General features: G+C 36.8%; 1 protein-coding gene across 10 annotated transcripts in view; it reads right to left on the bottom strand.

The window, feature by feature from the left end:
- Positions 1 to 461: 461 nt before the first annotated feature.
- Positions 462 to 22,949, bottom strand: part of LOC113673768 (potassium channel subfamily T member 1) — a 29,700-nt gene continuing 7,212 nt past the window's right edge. For 3 of the 10 annotated variants that reach the window (XM_089202536.1, XM_027190207.2, XM_089202534.1), the window contains exons 2-30: positions 20,352 to 20,402; positions 17,521 to 17,600; positions 16,802 to 16,901; positions 16,244 to 16,312; positions 15,426 to 15,480; positions 14,716 to 14,775; positions 14,527 to 14,604; positions 14,308 to 14,391; positions 14,057 to 14,151; positions 13,720 to 13,900; positions 12,610 to 12,774; positions 11,959 to 12,095; positions 11,674 to 11,737; positions 11,309 to 11,417; positions 10,652 to 10,760; positions 10,345 to 10,485; positions 9,881 to 10,143; positions 8,784 to 9,048; positions 8,360 to 8,468; positions 7,877 to 8,052; positions 6,925 to 6,996; positions 6,365 to 6,502; positions 5,435 to 5,585; positions 4,879 to 4,986; positions 4,131 to 4,214; positions 3,550 to 3,663; positions 3,135 to 3,237; positions 2,515 to 2,596; positions 462 to 1,946 (exon numbers count right to left, since the gene is read on the bottom strand). In XM_089202536.1, the coding sequence (XP_089058662.1) occupies positions 1,850 to 1,946; positions 2,515 to 2,596; positions 3,135 to 3,237; positions 3,550 to 3,663; positions 4,131 to 4,214; positions 4,879 to 4,986; positions 5,435 to 5,585; positions 6,365 to 6,502; positions 6,925 to 6,996; positions 7,877 to 8,052; positions 8,360 to 8,468; positions 8,784 to 9,048; positions 9,881 to 10,143; positions 10,345 to 10,485; positions 10,652 to 10,760; positions 11,309 to 11,417; positions 11,674 to 11,737; positions 11,959 to 12,095; positions 12,610 to 12,774; positions 13,720 to 13,900; positions 14,057 to 14,151; positions 14,308 to 14,391; positions 14,527 to 14,604; positions 14,716 to 14,775; positions 15,426 to 15,480; positions 16,244 to 16,312; positions 16,802 to 16,901; positions 17,521 to 17,600; positions 20,352 to 20,402 (3,340 nt within the window). In that variant the 3' untranslated portion in view covers positions 462 to 1,849. Of the gene's footprint in view, positions 1,947 to 2,514; positions 2,597 to 3,134; positions 3,238 to 3,549; positions 3,664 to 4,130; positions 4,215 to 4,878; positions 4,987 to 5,434; positions 5,586 to 6,364; positions 6,503 to 6,924; positions 6,997 to 7,876; positions 8,053 to 8,359; positions 8,469 to 8,783; positions 9,052 to 9,880; positions 10,144 to 10,344; positions 10,486 to 10,651; positions 10,761 to 11,308; positions 11,418 to 11,673; positions 11,738 to 11,958; positions 12,096 to 12,609; positions 12,775 to 13,719; positions 13,901 to 14,056; positions 14,152 to 14,307; positions 14,392 to 14,526; positions 14,605 to 14,715; positions 14,776 to 15,425; positions 15,481 to 16,243; positions 16,313 to 16,801; positions 16,902 to 17,520; positions 17,601 to 20,351; positions 20,403 to 20,651; positions 20,714 to 22,949 lie in introns of those variants that run through there. The other 7 variants (XM_027190209.2, XM_027190206.2, XM_027190208.2 and 4 more) reach the window with 5 other exon arrangements.

Here is a 22,949-nt window from a genome sequence, read left to right as displayed (position 1 = left end):
GTCAATGTTTAGAAAGTCACAGTCACTGATCTTGCCTTCAACAAAAGTAATGGGTGGGACATTTTCCCTGAGGTTGGGAATTTAAACAAACCTAACCAATCTTCAAAAGTTCAAATGCCTGGGGAGTTGCCCAACGGGAAGGGGGAGGGGTGGAGGGAGATGTTGAAGTTTCTAATTGATTAACACATTAATACTTGTAGCTGCAAGGCTCACAAGGGCTCGAAGTCAAAGTAAGCCCAGTACCTTCCCATCCTCCATATTTCCTCCCTCTGAAAAGAAGCCTGGGAAAAAGGCTGAAGTTTTTAGATAGCTCGTTAAGAAGAGGACATTTCAACCCTCGGAGAATCAATTCACTGCCACCCAAATCCACTTTTTCAGACACCACATTCCTAACAGTCTTGAAGACATATCCTAATGCGTTTGAAGTGCTCCATGGATAGAAAAGAAATTTAAACAAATAATTTTGAAAAGTTCAATAAATATTTTAATTAGTATTTACAAATGCACTCAACAAGCTCAATGAGTCAATTCTCCTATCAATTGAGAGTATTAATGGAACTATATTAACATTTAAAAGTCATAACTTCAATGTAGACAATATAAACAATTTTTTTGTTTCCAAAGCAACGTCTGAAAATGTGCTGTTTGAAGCTGGTTATTAACCCTTTAACTCCCAAAAGTGATTAACACAAAACTTCTCCCTACAATATCTATACATTCTTCAGCAAACAGGTAATGAGAATATTCAAACTTATCAGGTAGAAGCTACTATCTTGATCTAGCACCAAGTTCTCAAAACTAATTTACAAGAAAATGTGTAGTAGCTGCAGGGGAGAATTAACAATCAGATCTTGGGAATTAAAGGGTTAATGAAACTCCATAACACCTCTTAGGGGTTTTTTTTTTTTCCTTGAGCGGATGTGCAAATCACCGTCTTTCAGATAAATATCTTCACGTTTCCGTGATGCTCTGAAACGTAAAATAAATAAGAAAATGTAATATGGTAACTTGAAATAAGTAGGCACGGAAAAACTCATTTTCTTCCATTCCCTGCCTTCAACTGATGCGAATGCTAAAAATATTCCTAGGAAATAATTAACAGGTCACGATGCTCATTCCTTTGTAGCCGTTAAAAAGAAGTACGTAATCACTAACAAATTCTGGTTTCGTGTTTTCTCTTCTTCAACAAACACATTGCCTTTGGCTGATCAAAGACAAAAATCATCCAACATCAACGGCGTTTTCAATAAGTAATCACAAGAGAGTGACTATTTCCATGAATGAAAAAAGATCTAACGTCTATTAATTACAAAATAGTATTGAATAATTCAAGTGCATCACGCAGTGAGTATTGTTCAAAACAACAACCTCATTTGAACTGGCAAATGAAGTCAACTATTTCTAAGATAAAAATTTGTAATATCTATATATTAAGTTAGCAAGATTTGATCTTAAATTACAATTTCAACGATGAAACAAGTTCGACAAGTGTCAATTCACTATAGGATCGCAATTGGAATAAGATATCAATGAATACTTTGGATCTGTTCACGGCAGATCACTCAAACTCCTGCTCGCATCTTTCGTTTTCTAGTGTCTATTTCATTGTTCTCAGTGCTGTGGACTGCGTAACACTGCTGGACATCATTCTAGCAAGACCCTTTAAACAGGCTACATGCACGAAGTATACCACAGCTCTATCATCGTGATCAACATCATCGACGGATGAATTCCTCTACAAGGCCAAAGTCAGTGACACACAAAGAGATCTCCCATTAGGTAGAAACATCGTCACTTGTGTCTACTTGCGGCTGCTCTCATTTCTCCCCACTGCAGGCTGTCATTCCACTCACAGAGAAGTACTTGGAATGTCGTCCACCCTTCCTGAATCGGTAGGTTCCTCCTCTGTATCTGACATACTTGTGTTGCATGGACGAATCAGGTAGCTGAACAAACATCAATCAAACATTTCTTCAATCAATATGACAAAATTTCTTGTATCTTAACCGGATGCGAGTATGCTTATATAAATCATTTGATTAAACCGGCGAGACACAAAAATAACGGGACCGATCGAATCGCAGGGAAGCTGATGTCTTTATATCCTATTAACGAGTTATACGCACGGACATAAGTAATTGCGCAAGGAAACAAGTTAAAAACAACTCAGAGATAAACTTAAGCCTAAAGTAATACGTGTGCCGCAGATAAGAATGTGTGACGTAGCTGACGAGGAGTTGAGTTACTAACTCCTAGTCCTTCCCTTTGGGCGAGGCCCGTCGCGCGAGTCAATAAAAACAGTAGGAAAAAAACAATTGATGTTATCGCGCTGCGCGGAACTCCGGGAATGTCCCTTGAGTGAATCACACGAAAAGCAGCATCAAATTTTTTTTCGCGAATTGTTTTTGAATCGCGCGACGGTCGTCGTTAACAATAAGGATCGGGCTGTTCGTAGTCTAATCTCGAGGCTACATCAAAATAAACCAAACAGGAAAGAGTTCTCTTGCTACTCACATGATGTCACCGATTTGTAACTGAAACTCAGGATTGGGGTTGACAACCACGTAAGAGTTACCTAACCTGTGAGTCATATCAGCTGCAAAAAAAGTATAACAATCTTTACTATGAGGTACTCACGGTGTAAATTTTTTTTAGTTATTTACTTTACGAGCTCTATCACAATGAACTGCAGGTACCAAATGACATCAGTAGCATAAAAAAATACAAGAATGTTCTTTTGCCATCCATCAGAGAAATAAAAGGAGAAGGAGGAACTATAAGCGGCTATCACAAGTTGGGGTTGACACTTGTCCGAAGGTATCTCCAATTGTCACAGTGATAAAAAAAAATGATAACACATACTAATAATTATGAAAGCCTTGATAGCTAGCTCCTATTGTGTAGAAATTTGCTAAAAAGAATAATTTCCATCCAAAGCAACACAAAAAACAATTCATCTGGATTCCACAGAGTCGCATAGATTGTAACAGACACGTCTTTCCTTGAATCTGACAACTACTTTTGCTGTGGTTGTCAGAATGTCAGAGGTCCTTTTACAAATTGCCCTAACCCGGACAATGAGACCATAAGATCGCCCCACCCCCCCCCCTCACTTTGTATACGCCTCAACTTACGAGTTCCAGTGATGTTCAAAACTTTCATCCTGTGCTCGATGATGTCCGAGATGTCCCTAGTCTCCTTCTTTCTCATCCTTGGGAAGGCATCAACACTGTCCTCCTGAGTAACAACACAAAGACGGAAACGGTAGCATAAATTGCTGGTAGAAGAGTCAATTTTATCCAAATGTAAGCAAAGTATTTCGTCTTCGTTGCACCCGTTGTTTGGGAGAGGAAAAATAGTTATGCAAAAAGATCTATGATCTTTCAAGAATTGAGGATTTATTAAGAGACAAATACGCAAATTTTTTTTATTGTTAGCAATGGGCAAATGATCTTTCAGGTGAGGTCCTAAACCTTCACAACTAATGTGACAGCAAAGCAATGTAAGTCAACGCAGGTGCCGCGTTGTACTCCATAAGTTCTTAATTACCTCTGGAATATGTGATCGATAGAGGCCAATAGGAATGGCAAACGTTGTCGAGCAAAGTCGCTGAAAAAGCCTTCCATACGTTTCGATCCAAATGTTATCTTCAGTGACTTTCAGCTGGTGAAAAACATAAAAAGCGTGTCTCAACAGTTATAAGAAATTTGCATCGTCTGGTATGCAATGTCGATGTTACAAGGCTGGTGCTTTTAAAACACTATTTCATTATCGGCTGAGGTTAATTTCAACCATGTCATGTTTTTTAAGAGCAGTCAGTTCAGATAAAGTGGTGAATATAATCCAGGATGTCACTTGTTTTGCTTTTCATCACTCTGTGACTAGTTTAAACAAACTTAAGCAACCTCCTCGACCAGTCAAATGCGAATCTTGACCAATGGTTATTTGCTTGTTTTCCTTCGAGTTTTCATTGGTTCATGGAAATTATTCTGATCTACAGTTGGTTCTGAGCGTGGGAGACTTGAAACGAAAATCTCTTCAAAAGCGTTATGCAATGCTGACTGAAACACACTGTAATGTATGTATAACAACATAAAACTAAGAGTTCTTTCCGCTTGACGTTTCCTTACTGAAGAGAGATATCCTGATCCAGGCGACTGTTCACAGCCTAACAGAAGTCTGACCAGGTAGATCATGTATTCCTTCACAAATGCCTACAATGAACGAGTAGGCGGGTTAACATCGAGCACGCATTGGTGATACAATCAAGGGTGTAACGGGGGGGGGGGGGGGGAGGAAAGGTGTTGTTTTGTTGTACATATTACCATTTATGTCAAGACAATACTGACAGACCTGACATACCTTGAAATACTAGTAAAGCGTAACGAGCTCTCCCCACCCCTCCACCCACAAAAGAATCCTGCCAACGCCCCCAAGAATACCTTCGGCCTCACCAGTAAGTTTATGACCTCGATTTTTCCACATATAGCTACTTAGTTCTGCTTTACTTAAATTGCAACAGTTTTTAGTTAGAAGATTTTGCCAAACTGCGAAAGTTTCTTCAGTCTCTTGTTCAACTTTCCTACATTTCCTTGATAAAAGGGTTCCGCAATGAATTTCAAACCACAAATTTTAAAATAAAATAATAAACTTCTGTAATGTCTAATGCCTCTGTGTTTAAACAAGGGAAAGCCCAAAGCAATTGATATAAAATATTTATCTACTATAACGTAGATAAGTCTCATCTGACAAGAAAAAGTTTACACTAAGCCTCCTTATAAAATATCATTGACGTCGCCCATGGCTTATTGACAAATTGTTTCTACAATGATTGCATAAAATTCAAATGATGAAAAATAACCAAGAAAACATACAGACCTGATACAGCAGGGTATCCAGCATGCTCATGCTGAACACGTGACCGGCAGCAAAGGGCTCACGGAACATATAGTTTAAATGGTCTTTATTCTGCTGTTTGATTCTCCTCTAAAGAGAAAAGGTACATAAATGAGTTTCAGAGAAAAACTAAAACTGTACTTTGTCATTTGATTGTGCTTAATACCTTAGTCAACCGTTTACTGAACTGTCTTATTTCACTTTTCGGACCTATCTTTTCACATGTAAGAATTACTTTTAAGGGTCCCAACATTAATCCAATCATTTCCAAGAGACCTCTTAAATTTCTAACTAATTTTTACAATGATAAACTAATGCAAATTAATGGAACAACTCGGCGAAATCTAAAACCTGGTCTGCAGACAAATGGACAAATTCTTCTCTCTCCCAAGCAAAGGTGGTCTGCATTTTGCAACAAAAAAACAATCACGGGGAGCTTCAAACTTCACAAGCTTGAGCAAAGACTATAGAGTCAAAATATTCAAACAACAGAGATGAATCACGATTAGCATTTTAACTCAAGGACTTATTAAAGTACCTTGACACTCTCTCTGAAGCTCCGTGTTTTAAAACTAGCAAGTGATTCGCTTTGTAATCCAGGAGGTAGGGTTACATCGGCATTGAACTTCATGAAGCGCATGTTAGACGCATGTGTCAGCTCCACAATCAGAGTCGCTCTTGGAAAACACCTGCCAAAGGAAAAATCTGTTTCACCACAAGTTGTCGACTTACATACTTTCTCAATTATCTCAGCGTTAGCGAGAAAATTTTCTAACTCACACAAAGTCTTCTTCACTTCTGTGCAAAAGACACAAGCGCAAAGGATATCACTGAGCGCAAAGGACACAAGCGCAAAGGACAAAAAGGTTTTGGAGCAAATTGTTTCAATGCAAGTCTTCAGCCGCTTAGCTTTTCAATCCCTTGGCAAAACTAGTCGTCAATAATCTCTTAAGCCGGTAAGAAGCTTCACTGAAGTTAGAAAGTCGTGGTGCGACAACGCATAAACCACCAGCCAAGAAAAGAGAAAGTACGATTAGGGCCTAAGGCCCGGCCAGCTGTGGAGTTCTTTGTAGCTCAGAGGTAGAGCGTCAGAGAGCGAAAGGTCCAGGATGCGATTCCTCTGAGAGGAATCGGAATTTTTTATTTGTCCCATGCTTGTGGCAGGGCATATCACATTGTTATTTCGTAACAACGCTCAAAATTAACCGTCCGTCTTAGCTAGGATCCATTCAGTTGCTAGAAACGCAATTAGAAAAATGCTTTGGCCTTAATATTCTGTAGCAAGAGTACACAATAACGGGATCAATATCAGTATCTGAGTATCTGGGCAACTGCCCACCTACCCCTCCCCTAACTCAACAACAGTCAATTGATAACAAGTTGGGGTTAATGTTGGATTAGGGGAGCGGTAGGTGGGCAGTTGCCCAGATACTGATATTGATCACGATAACGTACAACTGTCTCATACCTGTAGATGCTCTGCACTTCTACGATGGTACTGGCATCTGCCATGTGTTCCTCGTCATACATCTGGCCTTGAGATCGATAGCCTACAACTACTATACTGTCTGCATGAAGGCAACCAGCCTTGAGAAGGTCGTCCAGACTGAAAGCAAATCATTCAGTAATTTTCAATACAGTAATATCAAAAGTAATTCAGGGATGCAATGGTTTTGCTTCACTACGGTCTGTGATTGGTCTACAAAACTCGCGCCATCCTTTCGACCAATCTGAGTGGCAAAACTAAATCAATCGCAAATTGTTCACTCTTGCTTTCCCACACGAAATTTTGTTTACATGAACTGTATTTGATATGAGTTCCCAGTGGCCACAAGTCATATTTTCTTTCGAATTGAGTTTTGCAACACTCAAACGGTGTTCTAACGAGTAAATTATTTATCATTAATTCAATTTAACCTTTCGCATTAAAAGCAGAAAGACAGCAAATAAGTGAAACAAATAACAAGTTTCCATCTTAAGCAAATAAACGAGGTTGTGTCGACTTGCAGCTCAAAGGATTTTTCTTACCTATTTATGGTTCCTTGAATATAATACAGCATGGGAAAGTGACGCACAGCCATTAAGAAGTCTTCACTGGGCCTGTAGATTAAACGCAGGTTTCCTTCAAATAAGCTGTGAACTGTAGCTTCATGTACACTTGTGACGTATTCCAAAAAAATAGAATACGTAAAAATATGATATTTATCATAATTATCAATAAACATTTAATGATTTGTCAATAGACCAGGTAATAGCTACGACTCGAATCAATTGCAGTGTCAACGAGAACTTAGTCTCAGTAGAAGTAAATGTCAAGACGACAGTTTGCTTAATGAACCTAAACAAATATTAGAGTAAACCGAAGAGGAACGAGCAAGAATAACCCTTTCCACCCTTAAATAAGCATTCATGTTCTCCACACTGTTCATTTCACATTTCCTATGGCACTAAAAAGAAGAATTTGTTTGACAATCAAGAGATTCTTAGATAGGTGATCATTTCCTTCACTCTCATAACTTCTACATTTGATTTATGGGTAATACTGTTGGGAGAATTAGAAGCCAGACACTCTTCGAAGTTAAAGGGTCAAAAGAAAAAAAAATTGCAAATGCCCATTGTAGCTCTTTCAAACCAAGAGATTCACTGTAAGAAAGAATCTAAATAAAACCAGTCAGAAACGAATCAATCCAAAACTACAGCGGTGACAGTAAAGATAGAAAAAACAAGTTGTTTCTCGATTTCTTTTTTCTCCAATACATTCAGGCCAAAAGTCGTCTTACTACATTTTGACGTCCTCCGTGATCTATCACTGAACAGAAACACGGCAACTTGGAATCTATTTGTTTTATATAATAAAGAATTAAAAAAAATTTAATGATGACGTCATCATACGTGTCCTCCAATAGATCATAAGTGAGAACCAATCAGAATGCGTGCATAACTGAGCCTATTATATAAAATACCATAAACTGGTACTTACTCTTCTTTCAGGAGAAGTACTATGGGTTTAAGGGTGCACTTGGGCCGCTGATAAGCTCTGAGGGGCAAAATAAAGTTGTACAATCCAGCTTCGGCTACAGGTGACGCCACAATGATAGCTCCCTTTTGTCTCTGATGTAATCTGGCACTGTCATTCAGATCACGGTCTAAACAGGCCTGAAAACAAATCCCAAAATCCACATGATTTTCCCGCAGAAATTTGAGTGCGGTAAGTTAAATAAGACCTGTTCCTCGAGTTACTGTTCTTCTTTTATTTCCTGTTTCATTTCCCTTAAACCCTCCCGAGGAGGAATTATAAACGAATTCCTAAAAGCAAAAATATTCATCAAGAAATAGTTTTATAATTTAAAGTATTCGAAGTTACAATAACTTTTATAGAAATAGGGCTTAATAACCCTGACACTCATTAATCACATGAAGCCCGTTCCAGAAGCATTTAGTTCAGCTAGATCATAAAGCTTACCTCATTTCTGAGCCCTAAACAGCAGACTTTTTTAGGAGTTTTCAGAAGATGACATCTAATAGGAGTGCGACCAATATACAAAGAACAAGGAGGAACTCCAGCCACATAACTAGCAAAGGAAAACAGTCAAGTTCAATGTGAAGCTTGCCAAATGTAACGCAATATTTTATTATCCCAAGTGGAAGATGGGTTTTCTCCCTCTCCAGTTAGATATCACAATCCAGCTTCGTCCTTCCCTGATTACAAGAACTTATAAATTGTCAAGACCTTACTTAGGGATTTGCATGTCAAAAACAAAACTAAACAAAACAAACAAAATCCTCCTCAGAGAATGGCAGCTGGAAATTCAAATAACTAAACATTACACAATACATAAGAAATTCCTACCAGTATCATAACAGGAAAAATATCCTCTATTTATTACCTGGGTATCCTACTGGTGTCATCCAGCAAACTAAATTCCTGTTCTTCGTGTTCTTCCTCCTCGGAATCTGATTCATTGGGTACATACACAGAATTTGATGATCGTCTTGAGTCTGCTATGTCAAAAACGACTTCTTTAAATCCTCGTGATGGTTTCATGGAAGAAGTTTCCTGCTCTAGTTTGACTGATGAAGATGATGTCACTTGATCAGTGGAGCTGGCATGTCCAACACCATTAGCAGGAGCCTCGTCTAGGTACTTAAGTCCTACTGAAGAAGAATGGTAAGGCTGTGGTCAAATCTGGTTAATCTGTGGCCATTATCATAAACTTAAACCACTGGTTAGAAATTTCATCAATGAATATTTTATGGTCTAAGCTCACCGAAAGTCACCATAAAGATTAAGAAAAATAACAATTGTTTCTAAAAGAGAATACTAGCAACTATCTGATTACTCAAATGGAATTGCAGTGTGCTGGTTTGCCTGTGGATGTAACAATTAGAGAGATCAATGTGTCCCCTTGCAAAATCCCCACTAAAATGAGAGTAAAGCCTTCATCAGCATTACAGACAAGACCCAAAGTCTATCCCATTTGGGCGAAAATGGTCATCATAGCTCCCGAACATAAACAATATTAAATCACACTTCATGCTTGAAGAAAAAAGCATAAGGAGAAAAAAAAATGGAAAGCATCCCAAATGATAATAACTGGTATTTTTAGAGGAGATACACCAAAAAATAAAACAATAGACATCAAATAAATATCCCCGGAAATTATTGTACTATCAATTTGATGGCACAACTCCACATAGGTTTCATTTGAAAACAAAAACAATGGAATGAGTGTGTTAGCATTTGAACACCTAAATTCATACCAAAAAATGAGGCATTGTCAATTGGGAAATACTCTTGACATTTCAAGGTTGAAACTCCCTGTTTACAAAAGAAGGTAATAATGCTATATTTTCATTCCTCAAAACAAAATATACTGAATGTGTATCTTGGTATGCTCATTTTGATATAAGTAATATCCTTTCTTCAGAACACCTGATCGATTATAATTTAGAACATGAACATGTTGTGACTTCTAAGTATTACCTGCTTCAACAGAGTCGGTATTCAGCTCAAGAGCTACAGAGCTTGCAGTAATAAATGAATCGTTCTTGTGCCTAAAGCTTCCCTTAAATAAACTGACTGACTTTTTTGGCTCTTTGTAGGCTTTAAATGCTGTGTCTTCTTCACTGGAGATAGCGATGTAGAAACATCTATCCTCAGTACTCATTTTGTGGTTTGGACCAGGATTTAACAGAATACGAGAACCTTTTCCAATTGAACGAACTGCAAAGAGTGTCACACCATATCTGGAAGAGAAAAGTTTGCAAATGGTGGAAACGTCCACTTCTAAAGAAATCTTCACATTCATTGATTGTCTGAAACCCTGACAAAAGTTAGAATCCATTTAATTAACCGACCAAAGAGTTGTCTGGAACTTCCCTGTTTCACATGATGATAAAAATTTGAGGACTACCACTTCACAGTAATCAAAAAAAGTCATTGCTCACTTCTTGTGTGCATGAAAAGCAGCATGCATAAATGTCTTTTGTGCATATGGTCTAAAGATCTTGCTGTCCCCCAGGCGGATGTCATAAATTTCATTTCCCGCACATTTACCATACATCTCATGCCAATCTTCTGATCCACTCCTAATTGACAAAAAAATTAAAGGCAGATTAGCAATATACATCAATCTAATCAGTGAGTAGAATAAAAACATGATGGCAATGTTGTTGAAAACTGCAAGCAGGCAACCAGAAACTCTACACACATTCCAGGGTAAGAATAATCAATAAGAGTGCATATCTCACTTACTGTTCATGAAGGGTGTGAAGAAGTAGAGTGAAAAACGTGGAAATTCCTGGACACACACAGTTACTAGCCAAGAGGGCATGTTTCACTTCATCTTCACAGACAACATGCTCTGAAAACAACAATAACACAATAATATCAATTGAAAGAGTTACCAACTGTGAAAGGTTACAGGCTCTGTGCTCTCATACCAACCGATGCTAACTGAACAATTTTCTTTGTATTTTCCAAAAACAATGGAAGCCAAATTAATGCTTTTGACCCTTTCACTCTCATGATCCCACTGATAAATTTTCTTACTGCCCTCCATACAATTCTTAATATGTTACTTCAGATAATTTTGTATTGAATCAACTACTAGCCTCCAATTGATATTTTTCTTTATTCCCATCACTTGTCTGCTTGATATAGTGCTGATAATGTAAGGAGAAATTGTCTCTTGGTCACTCATGGGAGTTAAGAGGTTAGGTAAATAGCTCTACAGAAATTTGATTTTAGTAACTAGCACTATAGAAACTTGAGTCAACAAAAAGTTATTGGCCTCAAATTGGCATTTTCTTAATGATTAGGATTCTCACTAGTGATTGATCAAGTAAGGGCCATCCACAAACAATGGCTTTAAATTAAATATTCAAAAGATGGGAATATCCATTCTCTAACCTGCAAAGCTGACATGAAACTTGTTCTCTGGCTTGAGGATCTGTACATACAATGGAGTAGCAGGAGCAAAGTCCTGAATAGCCCATGTCCTCAAAATGGTGTGCTTGTCCTAAAAGAGATCAGATGTTTCATTCACAACATCCACATCACAGTACCTTCACATAAAAATGGGCTGATGATCTACGAGATTTCTCTATCACTTAGGAAGAAACATTCATTAATTCCTTGGAATTTTCATGACCATAAAACCAAAATATTCTGCCAAAAGGACTAAAGTATTTCTCATCACTTGCTTAACCTGCAAGTAAATTAGACAGAAAGAGAAGGACAGTAATTGACCATTCATGATCCTCATTTCAACTTACAGCAGCCTCTCTGTCATCTGCATATCTGTCAGTAAGGATGAAGCATCCTTCAGCATCCTCAACCCTAAGAATAAAGCATAAAATTAAATTAAACATCGCAATATGGCAATAAATAGGCTCACCAGAGTATAACTGGGCACTGGGGCACTGGGGCACTGGGGCACTGGACTTGTGACCAGGTGGTCCTGGGTTTCAACCCCCCAACTTGCTCTTCACTGGACTGATGATTAGTTGCCATGAGTTCAACCCTTTGCACTTTGTACACATCTAAGCAATTTTTCTTACCTGGCTCTTATAAGGTCTTCATCAATGAGTGCAGATCCCTTTAAAAACGTGACTCTCTGTGACCAATGGGGTACCTGTAGGAGAATTCTCAGTGTGCTGTCAAGCTCTGATGGACAGAGTAAAACCACATGGGCATCCTATAAGACAACAGCAAAAGCTACAATGAAGGCTTAATAGCTCATAACTTTAGTAACTTTTGCTAGCTTTCTAGTCAGAACAGTCCATCACAAGTGAACCCAGTGAATATGAAAAGTCATTAATTTCATCTATGATCCTGGACTTAATATGTATCATGACACACTGCTTACAAAAACTATAGATCACTTCAAAAAGGGGAATATAATTATAATTTCTTTCATGATGTGGTCACTTCAGATGTGGATCGCGATTGAATGCTACTAATCCCCTTCAGGCAATGAGGTCAATTGGCAATTCGCACATGACTTCACCCTAACAAAATCAACAAGGACAGTGAAACTAAAATCCCAGAAGCGTGGATACAAACTATCTGCAAAGAGAACAATGAGAGAGTTGTGCAGCAGCAGACCACAGAGGGAACCTGATCTATGCTTGTATTTATTTAATTTACCTGCAATTTCAGATCTTTCATTGAACATGCAGTCATTAAACTAATAGAGAAAATGAACAAACCTGCAATCTGGTATCAGCATAAAACTCATTCAAGAAGTCAATCAGCATAGTTGGCCGGAGTATTGTTGCACATAATACCACATGTTTTTCAGAACCAGCCAGCATGCGATTAAATGTACCACCCTCTTTCTGACGAGAGACCAGCAAGAAAGCCAGCTGCTCCAACTAAGAAAAGAATTCAAAATTTCAAAAATATTTTAAAAAAAAGTAAAATTAAATTTACAGCAATCATTATAGACTGATAAGGTTACCAGTGCTCTAAATTCTCCTGAGTACCCTCAAGACTGCCAAAACTTAATTTCAGAGATAATTTACCAAATTAAATTTCACTTTAACAAAAATTGAAGTAACTCCCAAGAAGCACATCTAGGCTAAATTTCTTATTTTTTAGTAATTGCCTAGGGGCAAACTGAAAGACTTTTCCTATATGAAGCAATTTTATAAGCTTTTCTGTATTTCTTCTAACTTTGTTAGCTACTAAGGGACTGAATCAGGGAATGCATTCTATTTTGCCAAGTGTTTGTCCAGTTATAGGTCACAGATCATCATAGGTGGTGTCAAAATGTATTTAAAAAATGGATATTGAAGCCAGAGGCGACCATCTAATCAGCAAGGCTTTCCATTGCTAAATGTGGAAATATCTCATCAACATTTTCAAAACTCAGCACCAATTTGTTGCACTACACCTGCTGTGTACCCTGACATATCAAAACCAACCACCCATCAGAGGGTCTGTAATGTACAGTTTATCTAATGGACAAATTTTCAATCACAATCAGGTAATCTGCCTAAGTTTCATCTGGTATTGTTTTTGCTATGCATTTTAATTGGTCTTAAAAGTTGCACCACATTTTCCACTAATCAGAATTAAGCAATACAAGTTTTGCTGCATCTGTTTTCCTGCACTTGATGCAGTTATCTTGTTTTAACTTGAAGTTTTTATCTGCTCTTAGAGACATTTTCTTTTGTTCCTAATTGCCTGTTGTGAGCACTTTTGGTTTTGCAACACTTGATTGCAATGCACACCATCTGCAAGGCAATTCTCCACTTATCAGTACACAATTAAACCATACAACTTTGTGTTCCCTTACTCCCTCAACAGATCCTCACCTCAATAGGTAGCATAATGATAGCACAGGCAATCATTATCATAACAAATGTCTGTGCTGGCCAGTCACTTGGAGTGAATTCACCATAGCCCACTGTGCTAAACGTCACCATCACAAACCAGATACACACAAAAAAACTCCACTGTGAAGCAGGTCTCTCAAGGTGATGAATACCACATATTCTGTAATATGAACAGTTGAATAATTTATTCATTTGTAAAGGCAATTACAGTACAGAAAAAAATTGTATTATACTTTCAATCCAGAAATATTTCAATTTCTTCCCACACCAAACTGATAACTTCTAAGGTGATAACATTCTTATCATTAAGACTTACCCAGTAAATAATATACATAACACAGTTCCAACCACTACAAGAACTTTTTGGGATACTGCTGACTGCTGACGCAGAGCTAGTCGGTGAAGATCATTCTATAAAGCAATAAAGGGTCACGAAAAAAGTCAATTCTGCATGAGCACAAACATGTACATGTAGGTCTGGTGCATGTTATGAATGAACATGTGTTCATCAAGTTAAAATTAGCAAAGGATGCAAAGTTCTTCCCTACAATAATCAGTTATACTTACAAGCATTGCATCTAATGCATTCTTGGCAAGCCAAATATTCAAAAACAGAGGTACCCACAAATTTCTTAGTCTGCTATAAAATATCTGCAAAAGAATGTTAGTTAGCTTAGTAAGCAAAGTATTTCAATGAAAGACAAACACTTCAAATCTTTATGAAAAATGGACAGATTTCTTCAAATATTTTTTGACAACTCTTATACATTTATAAATAATACTTACAGATATTAAGAAAGGCATTCCTAGCAAAATCTCAGCAATAACACGACTATTTACAATTTGACCAATGACAGAACCTCCCTACAAATTAGGAAAAAAGGAAATAAATGATAAATAAACATTGCATGATGAGTAACAAATCAAATGTCTTTCAAATCATGTGCATTAATATGGAGAATTACTTGACAGTACCTTGAAGGTCAAATAACTAAGTAAGATTGCTTCCAGTATACTGTACACTGCAATGATTGTCTGCAAATCAAACAAAGAAAATAATCCAGTGATGTTGACTGGCTTCAAGTTCCACCTGGCTCCTTGTGGTTTTCATGTTCACTCAAAGTCTTTAAGCCATACATTGTAAATTGGAAAGTTTGACATATTAAGAACCTCCTCATATCATCCTGATAGACATGGCTTGCCTTGACTCTTCAAAATCTCAATCTTCCCTCACTGCTCTCCCGTCATTTAAATGATGAATATGTGTTTCAATGAGAATTTAGGTTGGTCCAGTAAAGTTTGAAAACAGGGAGTTTTAGGTATGGGCACTTCAGCTCCATTTCAGAAGATAAAATTTGAGAGGACACACCATCTTTCTCTTAGTAACCCAACATTAAATTTCCCCTGGCATTGTTAGTTTTCAGGCTGAAATGTCTCAATTGAAGAGTAGAAAAACTGTGTCCCACCAACTAAACCAGCCTGGTTACCAATGTCATGTGACCAGATCAGAAGAATGTGACTGGTTAACATACACTTGTAGGTTCAATATCAGTATCTGAGAAACTGCACACCTTACCCTCCCCTAACCCAAAAACAGTCCACTGATAACAAGTTAGGGTTGATATTGGGTTAGGTGAGGGGTCGGTGCATAGTTGCTAAGATTTTGACACTGATTCCACTTCTACCTGTACAATCCATATCAAAGAGGGTCTTTCAACCCATAGCAATGACCACCAATAACTGCAAGAGCGAGAAATAGTAGATGCTATTATGCCAAAGCCCTAAGATATTAATTAAACATCAGAGATCAGAGGATCAGAGAATATTCTAGAATTCAGTGATGCAAGCTGTCACCATTTTTATCACCGTGCCAAGTGAAAAATATATTCAGGAACTAAAGTTTCAGCAAAAGCAGCTAATTGGTGACCAAAAAATTTTTAAAAAAATGAAACATTTGAAAGTGTTGCACCTGTACCTTTCTTTTCCTCACTAGAAGTCTATGTAATACTACAAGAAGTGTCCTCCCATCGATATGATGTGTTATTCTTTAGCATCTAAACTTTTTTTTTCTGGCCACCATATTACAATGACAGGCCCCGCCACAATGTGACTTTTAGAAAAAATGACCTTTAAGCCCTGTAATTGCTACAATTCAATTTAGACAAGAAGAGTATTCCCCTGGCTGTCCTTTAACCCCTTAACCCCTAGGAGTGACTAGCATCTAATTTCTCCTTTCAAAATACCAACTGAATCACAGCAATTAATGCCCTGAGAATAAAGTAAATGATTGCCAACTAAAAAAGAAACTTTTGATTGTTAAACAAATTCTCCTTGTCAGCACCTTGGTAAATGTACAGAGAACAGTATGGAGAATATGAATACTGATGTTAGGGTGTAAAGGGTGAACCCTATTTTCCTTCGAATAAATTCTGTACTAAATGCCGTGATGTATGAAACTCAAGTATGTTCTTTTTAAAGCAAAATACAGAATATAAAACTTTACTTCTCTCCTTCATGATATACAGGACAAGCCCACTCACGGTTGGCAGTTCTGTTATCTGGACAACCAGATCTGTTAATTGAGGTCAAAATAAAAAAAAAACAAGTGAGTGCAATCATTATCACATTGGTAAAAGTTGAAGTCTTTATTGATGGTACAGTCAAACCTCAATTATAATGACCCACAGGGACTGGGCTGAGTACTCCAGGTAATTAAGAGTTTGGATGACCAGAAATATGAATATTAATGGACCAAAAATGAAATTTCATTCATTTAATCAATATTATGCAATAATTAAAGTAAATTCTCAAATCATCGTGCATTGTGCTTTCAAGTATATAAAAAAAAACCTGTAATAAGTGACTGCTTATTAAAGGTTTGACTGTATTCCCTAGAAGCAACAGAGGGCTTTTTCCACTTTCTAAACAGCCGTGTTCATGCACCCCTTTAAAGATTAGAACCTTGACTAAAGATCAAATAAGTCATTTATTCACAAGTGAAGAAGATAATTATTGTTTGAAGCTCTTTAAGTAAAATACTAATAAATGGCCATGTACTTACCCACCAGCTCGATTTGGATCTAAGTCATAGCAGCCTCGTACAACATACAATACACATGACACTATCTTCAGGATGAAGCGAAATATCTGCCATCTTATACCTGGTTAAGCAATTGATCGAAGCTGTTAATACTGGGATAAATTTTAGGTGGACATATCAAACTAAACAGGTTGATGAAACAAGGTATAGTTTTTGTCCTTAATTAACATGTGTTGTTAACCTTTAGTGGGTTATTTTAACCTCTTAAACTTTTAAGGAATTTTGGATTGGAACTTGTGTTAACGTATCATTTTTTCCATTTACATTTTTAAAGTTTCTGCAATTCTCACATTATTCAGTTTAATATTCAATCCAGTTTCAATCCAGCTAGGTTTAGTTGCTGGTAAAAGTAGTGTCAGTAGTAAAATGATGATCTGATCACATGAGAAGTGCCCTGATGACAATCTTTTTCCTTCACTTCCTATTAAGGATGAAGCCATTAAGAATTGACTGGCAATTATTTTTTTTTAGGTAATTTATCAATATCAAATTAGATTGCTTATTTAGGAATCAATATACAAGCTGGGTGAAAATGTTTAAGTTAAAAAAGAGTGTAATTTATATGCAGAACTGACACAATTAATTGTCACAAAAAAGTACTGAATGAAATTAATGTTAATTTTAGTGCATGTATTAACAAGTCGAGAGTGATTTGATTTCTTGTTATTAATATCACTTACTAGATCTTTGATCAGTTACAAAATAGAATTTAACTCTTTCTTTAAATGACTTGTCATGGACATAGTGCTCTACACGAACCCTGTGAAATTGAAAAGTTATTTGAGAAATTTTGACATTTTTTAGAATTAAAGCATATAATTATCTAACCCTTCATTACAACACAATGTCCTGTCACAGCAGTTATGATGTAGCAGATCTACAAACAGTAAATCAGGCAACTACAGTTTCAAGGGTGAAATTCATAATTAAGTATTATTTAGAATTGCTTTGCTTTAACCCTGTAACTCCCATGAGCCACCATGAGCAAGTTTCACCCCCCCCTCCCCTCTCCCTCCCCCTCTCAACCATTCCAGCAAATCATGAAGATTTCCAGACAGCTTTTCTGATACCCATTCAGACTTATGGCAGGAGAGACATTGTGTGGGCAAAAACATCTTGCCTTAATTATGACAAACCTATAAGTGGGTCAATGGTAATGCAATAAATTGTGCCACAGCTACACTCCCAGACATATTTGCTTTCCTCCCTGGCTCTCTTAATGTTAATTAACCCTTTAACTCCCAGAAGTGATTAACATGAAACTTCTCCCTACAATATCCATACATTATTCAGCAAACAGGTAATGAGAATATTCAAACTTATTGGGTAGAAGTTGCTATCTTGATCTAGCACCACATTCTCATAACCAATTTACAAGGAAATGTATAGTAACTAGAGGAGAGAATTAACAAACAGATCTTGGGAGTTAGAGGGTTAACAACATCAGAAACGAGAGGGACACAAGAACATCATAAGTAAGTCCCAAATAAATATGTCTTGCTGTGTAGCTGCTGGCAATTTTTCTGTCCATGTAAGGCATAATATTGTTAATTGTATACTACCCAGTTAAACACAGATATATCCCCCAGAGTCTCCTGTCACCTGTCAGAATCTAATCCTTTTTATCTGGGGCTGTACTATAGAAGGGCCTATATGCCACACATGACAAACTTTTCTCGTGGGGCACTGTGTGTCACAAAGAACTTGTCGCCCTTGATTTGTATGACAATAGACTCCTTGCACCCTGCAGTGCTTTTAGAAGCATAGCCCTACTGCAAACAGCAATTTTGTTACCATTGCATGACTTCTGATTATATGTTTCAAAAGCTGTAATTTCATTTGTTGATTTTGTATAATAATAAATTAAAGTGTTCTGTAAGTTCATGAATCATTAACAGCAAAGTGGGTGTCAATTCTATATTTTTTGAGCATTACACTTGACTGAAAAGACAACATATGCCATCAAAACACAATACTGCTTAAAGGCTGAAAAAGTACAAGAAATATTTTTAAAATCTTTTAAGATATTACTGGATATATAATTTCAACCTTCTTATTATTCAAAACAGCTTTCTAATGGACAGAAAAATCATTGGATGGGGATTAAATTCTATAAAGTTCACTTCAGACCACACCTATCACACCCATCACAGCCCTAAAGCCTCCTTCAATTTGCATGGAGTATATTTCCTGCTTTAAAATTTATTCAAACAAGCACACCATTAGTAAAATATCATGCAACTTTATGTTGACAAATATAAGAATATTCTGTCATATTTAATTGCAGATGAATTAACTGTGACTCAAGATTTGTGTTTGTGACTATTGTTTGGGCAAGGAAAAGCTACATCATCCAACCAGAAAAGCTGTAAACTGAATCTTAAAACTAAAATTTTCCTATCATCCTTGAAAATGAGCTGGCACACTCACATTCTCACCCGCTTACACTCAGGTCTGTCAACCATAAATTATTGATCAAATTACAAAAAAAATAATTCAACAAATATCAAAGGATATTACTTTCACAAATCAATCCACAAAGGCAAACAATTTCGTCTATACTTTACTCTAAAATTCCAAACCGTCTTCAACATGTCTTAAATAAATAAATAACTCATTATTCAAATCGGTAATTTACTAGCCAAACAAAGGGACAACTTTACTTTCAACAGTCCAATCCGCTTTCAGATAACATTTAGTAATCAATTCAGATGATTAGGCAGCCTTACCTCAAGGAGATTTTTAACAGACTACACCGGCAAAGAAGCTAATGAGATCAATTGTTTTGGGGGAAAACGGCATTAACCCAGCTGCAAATCTTTAAAAGTTTTCGTGGCGCAAAATAAATCTACACTGAAAAAATAAACAAAACCGAATACGTATATATACCCAATTTTAATTAGTATCTTTTTTTATTTCATTCATTTTTGTTTTAATTTCTTTTCCAGGAGAATTTCATAAATAAACGAAAGAACTTAATTCGGTGATCGAAAAGCGACATCTTCTTATCGTATTCGTCACAGTAAGAGGTTCACCGAAAAATGATCCTCTCCTGAATAGTATTTGCAACAAGAGTTGAGTTCGAGAAACAGTTAGCAGCATAGTGCAATTTCAACGTATTTGAACGCGAGAGAAAATAAAAAAATTATCGGGTCTTATAATAAGCGAGTAGGATACGCCTTTAATAATATAAAGTCAAGATTATGAGTCAAGACAGCTTCTAAACAACTCTAAAATAAAGACATGCCACACTTCTTCGGTAGATAATTTACCACGCAACCAGGCATGCATTACTAAAATTAAAATCGCTTTAACTCTATATTTTGTGCCCTTTTCAATGATTTTCGTTCATAGCAATCAACAAATAAGGAAACCTGGTCCAATGGTTTAATCAAAGCAGCTCACTTTGGCCGATAAGAAATTGGTCGTGAAAGGAGCGGGATACTGGTACATCAAAACAAATCAACATTGCGTAAATTTAATGTCAAAAAGAAACATATTTGCCGCCTACCTTTCCTTGTCTTCGCCTTTATCTGACGAGAGGAGATCTTTGAGACGGTACCTAGGGCCAAGAAGATCAGAATCGTTCATAACAGTCGTGGAAGGAACCGACTTGGTGTACTTTACTTTAGTCTGTATCCTAACTTTCTTTCCACCGGTCGCCATATTCTTTTCTTTACGAATACTACGCAGTCATGCGCAATCAATCTGCTCCAATTATTTTCGCGCGAAAATTTACGTTACGAGAAATTATGGAACTCTTCTTTCCTTCCAAAACTGAACCTAAAAACTCCTCAAGTTTCTATCGCACCCGATAGTGCAGCAGACATCATTACTCATCTACAGCTCTCGTCAACACTTCCGAAGATTCATGAATTATTTAGATCACCACCGTCAACCACAGATGTCAAAGTCACATTCTTGGACCCATTGGCTAATGTCGACCAGGGAAGGCGACTTGAGAACAATCTTTGATATATTCTGTCGTTTTTACGATCATTATCATGTTGTTAGCTGCTCCCGAAGAGCAGCTGCTACATCTAATTATTCCTGAAAACTCTTTGTGATTTTTACACAATTTCAGAACTTTTTCCGTAATTAAGAAAATCACCCTTTTCGGCGTCAAAAAGTAGGTTCTGAATGATTCAGGCCATGGCTAATCAAGAAAAACTTAAAACAGCCATTATTTGCTTACTCAGTCACACTGTTCTAATGCATCTATAATAGATACCGATTCAAAATAATCATCATTAATAAACACTGCATATCACTCTGTAAATTGAGATATGAAATGGTCTTTGCCTGAGAAGTAATCGTTCTCAAATGTTCGATCGCGTGACGACTTTCATTGAATAAATTGAAAAACAAATGAAAGATTTCAAAGTTAAAGAATATTTCATGCTGAGCTTAAAGAAAAACCGCAATAAAAAGAATTTGCACGAGATTAACGTACGGATAAGACCTAAAAAAGCGGTTTATTTTAGCTTTATTAACAATGAAATTTTCAACTACCGAGATAAGATTACAATTGAGCAGAAGATATGTCTTTTTAAGGCGGAGGAGATGAGCAAGTTTTTTGGTTATGAAATCTGACCAACACAATTAACCCAGCTGGAGTCAAGAGGCGGCTTCGTTTCAAAAAAACGACTCTATCGCCTTTTACTTATGGTGTGCCTTTTAAAAATTCACCTTAGGTTTAGAGAGGACTCGGAAAAGTTATGATTCTCATCTTTTTGTTATGATGAACCGACAAGTTTCCGGAAAATCTCTGATAACAAAGGTCTTCTTGTCTTTGCATCTATTAAGAATCATCGCGATGTTTTTCAAAGCCATTGTTAATTTCGCTAAACAAAAGTTTAATGAAGACATCTGCGGAAAGACATCAAAGAGGCCTGCAAAACGTGCAAAATAAAATGGCCTAAAACGCGATCTTTCCAACAACCATCTGTATATTTTCTTCGTCGGATAACACTGGAAATTGGTTTTATGTCAACGAAATATACTGTGCCTGATATAATACTTACTTGACAATTTCTTTCTTCTCTAGAATTCATGTCTTGGGGTTGAGCATGGCAAAAATAAGCCTCTTGAAAATTTTGCGTCGAATTTAATATGGATACCTAGTCATTTCCCTGCATTAAGGATTCTTTTTTTTTCTTGTTTAATTTTACACAATTTTAAAGACCTCTTGACTTTTTTACGAAGATGTGTTTTTACCTAATGACCAAAGATAAAATTCAAAACAACATCACGAAAAACTGCCTTATACTCATTAAAGAAAACAACCCTTCCCCATTTGCAAGAAACACCAGAAAACAAAGCTAAGGAAAATTCCTCTGAAGCTCCAAGACATCACTCATTGCGGGAGCTGCAAAGGCCCGTCAACATATTTTAGAAGCCTCCGAAGTGTCAACCTCGTTTTCGAGTAGTTATAAACAAAGACCTTTCGCTAACCCTTCGCTCTAGATAACCCTGGAAGCCAAAAAGGCTCGATGTATTTTCAAGATCGGAAAATATCTGAAGCTGCAATAATTTTATCAAAAATTATAAAAGACATTAGATTTGAAAGACGAGAAATGAAAGGCATCGAAAAACGTGACTTTGAATACGAGTAGAAATTGTTGGTTTCTTTCTTCTAATTTTTATCAGTCTGTTCCTCGCCGTCGGGAACATAGTTACACCAGACACGAAAATTCTCTTTTCCAGCTTTTTTAGACTGATCAAGAAACGAATAACTTTATTGAGGCTGGCGAGCCAGCAGATGTACTACTAAGGTAAACTCACACACTGGAAGCCGAGGAAATGAATATGAAATTCTCGTTTCCAACACTGAACGTGACTTGAAATTTCTTACAATAATGAAAATTAAACATTGAGTTTCATATTGTTTAGAAAAAAAGAAAAAGATACTAGGAGACCGCTAAAGTTGCGAAAGCAGCGGGGAGCTAATTCAACAAATTCATTGGCTTTCTTTGATATTGTCACAGTTGGACGGTTGCTAAGATTCAGACAAACCTATGAAGTGAATATTTTCGTATTTTACAACTCGCAACTTTCACACTGAAAATGCACAGCCTTTACTAAATATTAAACGTCAGATTAAATCACT

The sequence above is a fragment of the Pocillopora damicornis genome, chromosome 4 (genome assembly GCF_964200805.1).
Source record: "Pocillopora damicornis chromosome 4, jaPocDami1.2, whole genome shotgun sequence".
Classification (NCBI taxonomy): Eukaryota; Metazoa; Cnidaria; class Anthozoa; order Scleractinia; family Pocilloporidae; genus Pocillopora; species Pocillopora damicornis.
The sequence above is the reverse complement of the archived record's forward strand: the minus strand, read 5'-3'. Positions and strand labels throughout refer to the sequence as shown.